General features: G+C 33.2%; 1 protein-coding gene across 15 annotated transcripts in view; it reads left to right on the forward strand.

The window, feature by feature from the left end:
• STAG2 (stromal antigen 2) overlaps positions 1 to 9,125 on the forward strand; it is a 141,289-nt gene extending 132,164 nt beyond the window's left edge. For 8 of the 15 annotated variants that reach the window (XM_021080228.1, XM_021080225.1, XM_005673884.3 and 5 more), the window contains 3 exons: positions 1,663 to 1,789; positions 3,040 to 3,117; positions 7,194 to 9,123. In XM_021080228.1, coding sequence (XP_020935887.1) covers positions 1,663 to 1,789; positions 3,040 to 3,117; positions 7,194 to 7,217 — 229 coding nt within the window. In that variant the 3' untranslated portion in view covers positions 7,218 to 9,123. Of the gene's footprint in view, positions 1 to 1,662; positions 1,790 to 3,039; positions 3,118 to 7,193 lie in introns of all 15 variants that reach the window. The other 7 variants (XM_013986403.2, XM_021080229.1, XM_005673885.3 and 4 more) reach the window with 2 other exon arrangements.

Consider the following 9,706-nt stretch of genomic DNA (forward strand, 5'->3'; position numbering starts at 1 on the left):
ACAATGTCTTTTTACTCAGTACCATTTATTATTATTCTTTTGTATGTAGATTGGTTGATTAAGTTTTTTTCTTCCACTTTTATGCTATAATTAATATACAACACTGTATAAGTTTTGGGTGTACAGCGTAATGATTTGATCTCCATATATCATGAAATGATGACCACAGTAAGTTTACTGAACATCCATCATCTCATAGAGATACAGTATTTGTTATTCATTTTAATTCTTCTTAGAGATAAACTTCCCCAGGTGACTAAGAAATTAACATAGTTAAATGATTCTTAGCAGACGATTCTTTTAGTTTTTGTACTCTAAGTGGTCAAGTACTCACGTGCCTGAGACCTTGAATATTTTCTTTTTATATCATTTGTTCTGTAATGGTATCTGTCCTATAACTGGAAATACTTCCAAATTATCTCTCTTTTTTATAGTTTACGCCACACATATATCTTCTTTATACTCCAAATGAAGTGCAGAATGGATTTCTGGTTTTCTATAACATACAGTCCCCAAAGCACACATATTTCTTTCACAGTTGGCTCCACCAAATATATAGTAAAATTGTCATTTACTATTCAGAACTCCTAGGAAATGTGGACCATTGTCAATGTTTTTATCCAGGTAGCCTGGATTAGACATCATGTCTTGTTATCTTTTAAGATCCAACATAGTATTATTTAAATTGTAAGCAAGCATTCAGTAAATAATTGATTTTTGGGGTGGAACCTTTAAATGAATGAGAAAAGAAGGGAATGTCAGCCAAACTGGGGAACAAGTCACTCTCAGTTTCACTGTTATGTTGATTCCATTATGCTGATCTGGGCTAATTTGTGAACTTGAAATTTGAGTTTATTCTTTATGTGATAAACAAAATTTTTGGTCTTAATTTTTATTTTACTTTTCTATATATGTCTTAAGTTTTGAGTTTCATAGGACACAGAGTGCAAGTTTCAGCATAAATGTTGCTCATTTCTTCCTGAAGCAGAATTAATCTCTTCTTTCAGTGTATCTTTATAGCACTTAATGCATATTTCTCTTGCAATATTTGTCATACTTTGTCATAATTAATTTTCTCTGTTTCCCATAGTAGAATGTGAGCTCCTTGAGGGCAGGAACCATGTCTTACTCATCTTTTATTTTGCATCTGTAGGTCACAATAGAAGTCTGGCACATATTAGGCATTGTGTAAAAATGAGTGAGTGCCTGGTACATTTTAGGTAGTGAGTCAGTGAATGAGTGATTTTAAAATTAACATTATAGATTAATGAAAATATATGTATTCTGAAAGTGTCATTTCTTTGGTCTCTGTTTTATATTTGTTTATTAATTTATATCCTGCCTACTTTCAAAAAGGATTTGAGGTATCTTATCTGTTCCCATGTGGGAAATTCTCATTGAACTTTTATATAGGATGTCAGAACTATCAAGCTAAATGTATCGAAGTAACGTAGAATAAACATGACTCCTTAGCATTTTTAGACGAGTGGACATTGGGGTTTTGACATCATTGATGACATGATCAATGCCTAATCATTTTCCCTGACCTTTAATTCCATCATTTTCCATTATTCTTGAATATAGAGAGCCACATAGTTGCTGCCAGTACATTAATAGTCATAACTTTGGTTCTGATCTTGACCTTGTTTTGTATTTCTCTAGTCGGCGTGGCACAAGCCTAATGGAAGATGATGAAGAGCCAATAGTTGAAGATGTTATGATGTCCTCAGAAGGGAGGATTGAAGATCTTAATGAGGGGATGGATTTCGACACCATGGATATAGACTTGGTAAGACAATGATTTCTGTAAGATTTTCAATTTAGATCTTTTGGAAGTTAAGTTGGATATTTATTATAGGAAAGAAATACTTGCCATGAAAAGTAAGTTTTGCAAAATTAAGTAAAATAGTTGCCAGGAGTTTAGATATTTGAGATGGGATTGAGAAAGGGTGAGGTTGGTGAGGGTTTAAGATGATAAACTTTTAGATTAATTTGGGGATGTTTGGATTTAAAGGCTATATCTTGCTTAATAGTATACTAAGCATAATATCACTTTATAATTTGGCATTTATTTACTGTTATGAAAATAGTACATTATTAATATGAGACCAATTTCCATATCAGATAATAAAGTAAAATACTTAAACTTGGAAGTTGAATATATATAAGGGTATATTATTTAATAATTACATCATATATATGATTTTATATATGTGTGACATATATATAGTTAGGGCTTTATCATATACAAAATGCTTCTACATGTTTCAGCTCATTCAACTCTGTGAGGTAGGTTGGAGGGATTGAAGATGTTGAAGCTTACACAGCCTTTCCAAGGAGACAAAACTAGTAAGCAGTACAACAGACCTATTATTATAAGCCAGGCCTTCTGATCGTATTTCTCAGTTTATCTTGGTGTATTCTCCTTAAAGGGAAGAAATTATTAAATATGGCTTGTCTTTAGAATAGTATGATTTGGTGCCTTTAGAGGAAAGCAAGTTGAGGGAGACTTTTTTTTTTTTTTTTTTTTTTTTTTTTTTTTTTTTTTTGCTTTTTAGGGCCACACCTGCAGAGTATGTAAGTTCCCAGACTGGGGGTTGGATCAGAGCTACAGCTGCTCGCCCACACCACAGCCACAGCAATGCCAGATCCAAGCCACATCTGCAACCTACACCACAGCTCACAGCAGTGCCAGATCCTTAACCCATTGAGTGAGGCCAGGGATCAAACCTGAGCCTTCATGGATAACAGTCAGGTTCATTACTGCTTAGCCACAATAGGAATTCCGAGACGTTTTTAAAATAAAATTAAAAAATTGGTTTTCCAGTTTTCACCTTTAAGAATAATTTTCCACAAATGAATTGCCTTTGCATTTTTAAACATTCTGTAGTTTGAATATACAGTATTTAAAGTAGTATTGTAGGGTACAGTTGTAATTACATAGGCCATGTGAACACTTAATAATTTCAATTTTTTGGTTACTATTTGGCTTATTATAGATATGGCAATTATCAACTTCCTTCCTTTTTTTCCTCTTAGCCTCCGTCAAAGAACAGACGAGAGAGAACAGAACTGAAGCCTGATTTCTTTGATCCAGCTTCAATTATGGATGAATCAGTAGGTTTAATTTAAGTATGCCTCAAGATTGTTAAATCAAAAGTAGTAGGCAATCCCTAAGTTTGAGGTTGAAGAGCTGGGACAGTACATTGAGGATGAATAAAAACAACTGAACAGGAGATGGGATAAAAAAAACAAGAAGCAGCCAGAAGGGATTTGAGAGGGAGGGCTTAGGAGGGCTTGTGCAGTGGTGATAACAGATTCAGTGTGCTTTTAAATCCCTGGCCAACTGGGACTTGAGTGTTATGTTAAGGAATTGGGACTTTTCCTGTAGGCTTGAGTTACCTATTGAAGGATTTTGATTGGAGGAGTGGCATGATCAGAACTGTGTTTCAGAAAGATTTCCTTGGATAGGAGTGAGAGGAATAATAATCATAATAGTCATAATCATGTTAAGGCATGGTGAAAAATAGAACTTGAACAAAGGCTTTGGTAATAAAAAGAAGGGGATTGAGATAATTGCTTATTTTTGGATATTGTCAATTTTATCAGTCCCTTTTGCCATATTCTCCCTAAGAATGCTTGGATCAAAATCTTGTAGTTCTGTCAGAGACACTGCTCTTTCACTGCTCCCTGACTTTGTATAAGCATTTCTCTCTGTCAGAATTGCCCCTTTCTTTTTCCTCTTAGTGAATTCTTCCTTTACCTGTGGAGTTTTTCCTAAGCTTTTTTAGATAGATACTTTATTTTCAATTCCCGTAACACTTTGTATACACTTCTATTTTGATGATTACCAGATTGGTGTAGTGAAACAGGGTGTCACGTTTTGCTCAATGGACTAAACTCCAGGGAGTGATGATTTTATTATTTGAGTTTGGCCTAGCATAGTAGGTGTTTAGTTTTGTCAAATTACTAAATCAGTTAATTGCACTTCTCTCTCTCTTTTCAGTGTCTACCCAATTATATTCCTTCTTAATAGCTACTACCTTAAATTATTATTGTATGAGGCCTGCCTTCTGTGCCCCTATTTCTGGCACTCTCTCCTTGCCCTCTCTCATCTCATGATCTGCTTTCAGATAGCTTTTGGAAGAATTTTGACAAACCAACTCACGTAAACACATTAATAAGGCCAGTTATTTGAACCAAAGACACTGTTTCCTAGAGCAACGGGTGTAGAAATCTTTGGATAAGCCACCTTGGGATTCTTTAAACCACTGTTTATCAATCTATAATGGGCATATGAATCATCTGGAGATCTTATTAAGATGTAGATTGTGCTTCAGTAGGTCTGAAGTGTGGCCTGACATTCTGCATCTCTAATAGGACCATAATTTGAGTAGCATATGTGACCTAAGCCTGCCCGTAAGTCTGTAGTTTAAGTACGTATTGAAGTATGTGGTTTCCCTGATAATCTAGGAATATGTATCTTCCAATTAGTAAAATAAAACATGAAGGAAGTGATTGTGATGAGACATAAAGGGAATCTTTTCAAGCAGATGTGATGAAATGCATTAGTTCAGCAGTTTATTGGCTTGGAAGTTTGTGTAAAAATGAATAAGATACTTCCCCTACTCTCAAAGGGCTTGTATTTTAGTCCACCTAGACTATCACTTAGAGGTGAAAAAGGGTGGAAGCTAGTATTTGAAAGCTTATGTGACTGACACTATACTAGGCATGATTCAGTTTGAAAAGTTAGCAACCTTGTAAGAAAGGTGGTGGGATCCCACTTTTATACCCAAGCAAATACAGTGACTTATTCAGAGTTATACAACTCTAATGTCAGTGTAGTAATTTGATCTGATTAAAAAATCTCATACTGCCTCTACTGTGTACTTCCCAGAACTTATTTGGAAGAAATAATAAGAAAAGTAATTTAGAAATTTAAATGATTAACTGTAGTCAAAATTGATATGGGCAGTTAGAGATCTCCTTATTTCTTCATGTGTTTCCTCTAAAAATCAGGAAAGCTTTAGGCATTCCTTAGTCACTAGATTTGCAAAAAAGTGCTCTTCACGTTACTAAAATAGTGGAATAGCAATGTAAAAGTGTGTATATTTTTGACATTTAACATTTAGCAAAAGCTATATATAACCTGAGTGAAGCCAAAGATAGGGACCTAATAATTATTTGTTTTTTATAGACAGTTTTGGTATTTTCTTGTGTTAATAACTAAGAGGATAGTGGTTTTGCTGCTTCTACTAAAATTAGGAAAATGAACACATGCATCTATACCTGTAGTTTTATAGTATTACCACATGATGGCAGCAGTCCCATAATTGAGTGCTCAATATCTTTAAAAGTTCAGGTATCTTTAGAAATCTTGGACCACATATATAAAGTTAAAAGTTAATACTAATTTCTTTTAAGATATATATTAAACTTTACCTCATCTCAATGATAAGAAATAGAATAACAAATTTTTCAGTATAAAAATCTACATTTGCCTTTATGTAATAGCTTATATCTTGTTTTTAGTCATGCCTGTGATGAGTCATCCATACAGTACTTAAATTGGGACTTTAAATCCTTTTATACCCAGTTCTAAGATTCTCTAATTTTAAGTGAAGTAACCCAAAGTATCCTAGTATAAATACTTTAGGTTATTACTAACTAAGTCCTAAATATATTTTTCATAACATGATATCAGAAGTGGTAATACGAAAACTCTGAACAGATCAGTTTTGGGTTTCATCTACACAAGATTCTAGATTTATGATTTAGTTAGTTTCTTATTTGGAAACAATATCAGCATTGGTTTATCCCATTGTACCAGTGGTTGTTTTGTGCTACTAGTAGGCCAATATTGCCTCAGCATACCAAAGCTTACTATTAGTACTTTTAGAGTATATGCTTAAAAAACCTTGAGTTCATCTTCATGCCACACTTTACACTAAAATTGCTAATTAAGATTTTATCCTTTCATTCACCATTAGATCATCCTTTACTCAGAGTGTTATGACTAGAAGGGATTTTTAAATATCACCTATTACCTAGGCTTCTTTGGTGGAAACATTCTAACCACCTAAACTCTGACTTTAACCAAAAAGGGAGAACCCTGAACCTTATTGGAAGGGTGGGGGGACAAGGGGTGAGTAGTGGTGGTGGTGGTCTTGGTGGGTGACAGGTAAGAAATGGGATACATTAATCCTCTTCCTCTTGTTATCTTACTTGATAATTTATTGCAAGGAGCCTGCAGTCAGATATTTTCTGTCAGATACCAGAAAATAGGCAGTTCCTTGACATCAAAACAATTCTTGAGCTCTACGACTTTTGTTAAAGTGAGATTTAATTTACAAGTAAGAGCGCTTTGTAATCTCAATCTTTGCTCATTACCTCTGGTTTTAATACCAGTTTTCCTTTTTTTTTTTTTAACTAGCTCATTACAGTATTTTAAAATATTACTTGTCATAGTAAGTGCTGGAATTTTAATCAAAGAGCCTAATTTTTAGTATATACAACTAAAAGATATTTACATTGCTGTTGGATATTTTTGATCTACATGTTCAAATGCCTTTTTAAAAACTAGCCACTTCATAGTGCCGGTGACTAAGTTTGTCAGACATTCTTTTTTCTTTTTTTTTTTTTTTTAATTTTATGGCCACACCTGCAGCATATGGGAGTTCCCAGGCCAGGGATTGAATCTGGGCCACAGGGTGGTGCAGTATTGTTGGATCCTTTAACCCACTTCACAGGGCCAGGGATCGAACCCATGCCTCTGCAGTGACCTAAGCCGCTACAGCTGAATTTTTAACCCACTGTGCCACAGCAGGAGCTCCTTGCCAGACATTATTAATGAATCTGTGACAGAAGTATATATGTTCAAGAAGCACATTCATTTGTTCATTTAACAAATGTTGGATGTCTAATGTTCAGGGCATTTGCTAGGCGTTAGAGGTTTGTATGAACACAAAAATGAGATATAATCTCTGCTTTTATTTATGTTTGTGAGTTAAGGTCTGATGTTATATGGTAATGTTCATTATAATTTTAGAATTATATATCTGAAGAGAGGGGAGTTTTTTAGTATTTTTTAGCATGTTTTTAAACTTAGTATTACAAGGTATTAATGTAATATATTTTATGAAGAAAAGAATGACAATTTTAACGAGATTTTTTTTTTCCCTTTCTCTCATTAGGTTCTTGGGGTGTCAATGTTTTAATACCAGTACACAATTAAATCTGTGGTGAAGTCATTTTCTAAGTGGAAGAGGAAATTTTAAAATAAAGTGTGGTAGATACAGTGAAATTCTGTACAGATTTTTCTCTAAGGAGAATATGATGTGCTTATGCTTACCAAGATCAAGTGCATTGAGGGGCAGTTTTGTTTGCCTGAAAAAAGTAAAGGACAAGTAAACAATTTGATGATAAGCTACAGTTTTTCTTAGAAAGTAAATATTTTATTTATGCGCTGTTAGTTGGCTTTTGAATCAATTATTTCATGCTTTTTTAAAAAAAAGAAAATATAACAATCTGAAGAGGCATTTGGTACAGACATGAATCCTTTCACATTTATTTACTGGGTGTACTAAGTAATGCTGACCTCTGCTGGATTTCTGTTTACATCCAAGAATCAAAGTAAAGGATGAATTTATCCCCGTACCCTGAAATTATAAGATAGAATTGTTTTTAGCATTCTAAATTTAAATGCTTAAAATAGCAATCAACAAAGGTTTCTTTTAAATATTGTAATTGTGGAGAAAAGTAAACTTATAAGCAGAACTTTTACAATTTTTTCATCTAAAATGTATTTTAAGATATTTTTAAAATCCAAGAGCTTCTCTATACTTTTCAGAAATACCCAGATGCAGTGAACTGCCAGAAGGTAACCAGTGTCCAACATGCTTATCCCATTATCAACCCTGAAAGTTTGCTTGTCCTTTAAGATAAAAAATGTAATGTTGTGATATTCCTTCCAGTAGTGCCACTGTATTTTGTCTCCAAATAAAAGAAGCTTATTGTAGTATGTTTGCAGAAAAATTCTAAACAAAAATTATACAGCTTATTAGAGTGTGGGAATAGGGATCTAAATTTTAAATAAAACTATATATATATATAAATTGGTGCTGATTTTATAATTGCGCAGTTTGTTTAGTTTTTTCTTACTTTTAAATTCCAACTTAAAATTATGAGGTTTCAGAAATATATTGAAAGTTTAACAATGTTTAAAAATAGAAAAGCATGAATGTTCATGCTTTAAAATGATTTTTAAATTTGTATTTTATATTGTTTTATCTATCTGTCTTTGCAAGCAGTCTTCAGGTTAAAGATACTTCTAACAGGTTACAGTACATTTCCTCTGTATGTAAATTAGATGGGATAATAGAATTCATAACCCATAATATTCTTTGAAAGCTAAGCTTTAAAATTCATTTTATGTCCTTTCACAAATAAATTAGTTTAAAACAGAAAGTGGCTACTTGCCATTTTGACATCAACTCATTTTGCGAGGCTTAGGCAGCTAGACATCTTTTAAAACAAAATATTAACTTATATTACATGTGTATCTATCTTTTGTCAGTCGTCTCTCAGTTCTTGAGGTATATTATTTTAATCATTCCATGCCTTAATATGCTTGCAATACAGGAATATCTTCAGATGGGTGAATACCAAAAGGCTTTCAGTTCTTAGAATCAGAAATCAACAAGCATTGGGCTGTGGTAGCCAAAAACCATAGGTTAGCTAAAAGGTCATGATAAAATACAATTATTTTATTAAATCATGGTTAATAACAAAATCAAACTTGTCTAACAGATTTTTCCATCAACAAATATTGTTATGTGCAAAAGTATTGCCTATGTTGTTTTTCACACCACTGCATTTACTAGAACTGCTGAGAGGACTGTATATATGATTTTTAAACCTAAGTTGATTTTTTTTTCTCACTCTCGAAAGGAGTACTTCTTTGTGAAAGCAGTTCTTACAGCTTTGTTTTCAACCAGCTAAAAATGTTTTATATATTACTCTAACCTGTTGTCCTCCACATTCTATTGTCCTAATTGTACTGTTTTCTGATTTGTATTTATGTCTTGAGACAGTAACTTTTTGAATAAAAATAAACCTACAGTATGTTGTATGTTTTATCTTTTGTAATTGAAGGAGGAGGGTGGCTATAAATGGTTTAGAAAAAGTGTACTTATTATCACATATTTTTACATGTTTAGATGGGAATAATTTATAGAAAACATTGCCATTTTATATTTTTAATAAATCTTGTGTATTTTTAAATGAGACTAAATCCCTAATTGGATATTACTTTAGAAACCTGTGACCATTATTACTTTAATTTTTATCTGGTATGACAAATGCTTTGTAAGATATCTGCATTATTCATCCAGTGTACATTTGATTGCCCATTATGTATTAGGCATGTGTTAGAGATCTAACAAGATAGAAAACATCCCTCCTTCATAGAGCTAGTGGGACAAGCAAATAAGGAAAGACTCAAATGAAATAATTAAACCTGTAATACGTGCTAGGAAGGAAACTAGCAGGGTGCGCTGAGCTGGAGAGAAGGGAGAGAGAGAGTGTGTTTGTGTGTGTGTGTGTGTTTGTGTGTGTGGAAAAACATCCCTTAGATAAGGGGCTGATGCTTGGAAGTGAGTGAAAGCCAACATTTGAGAAAGAATATTCTAATTGAATTCTTAATGAA

Source organism: Sus scrofa, chromosome X (genome assembly GCF_000003025.6).
Source record: "Sus scrofa isolate TJ Tabasco breed Duroc chromosome X, Sscrofa11.1, whole genome shotgun sequence".
NCBI classification, from domain to species: domain Eukaryota; kingdom Metazoa; phylum Chordata; class Mammalia; order Artiodactyla; family Suidae; genus Sus; species Sus scrofa.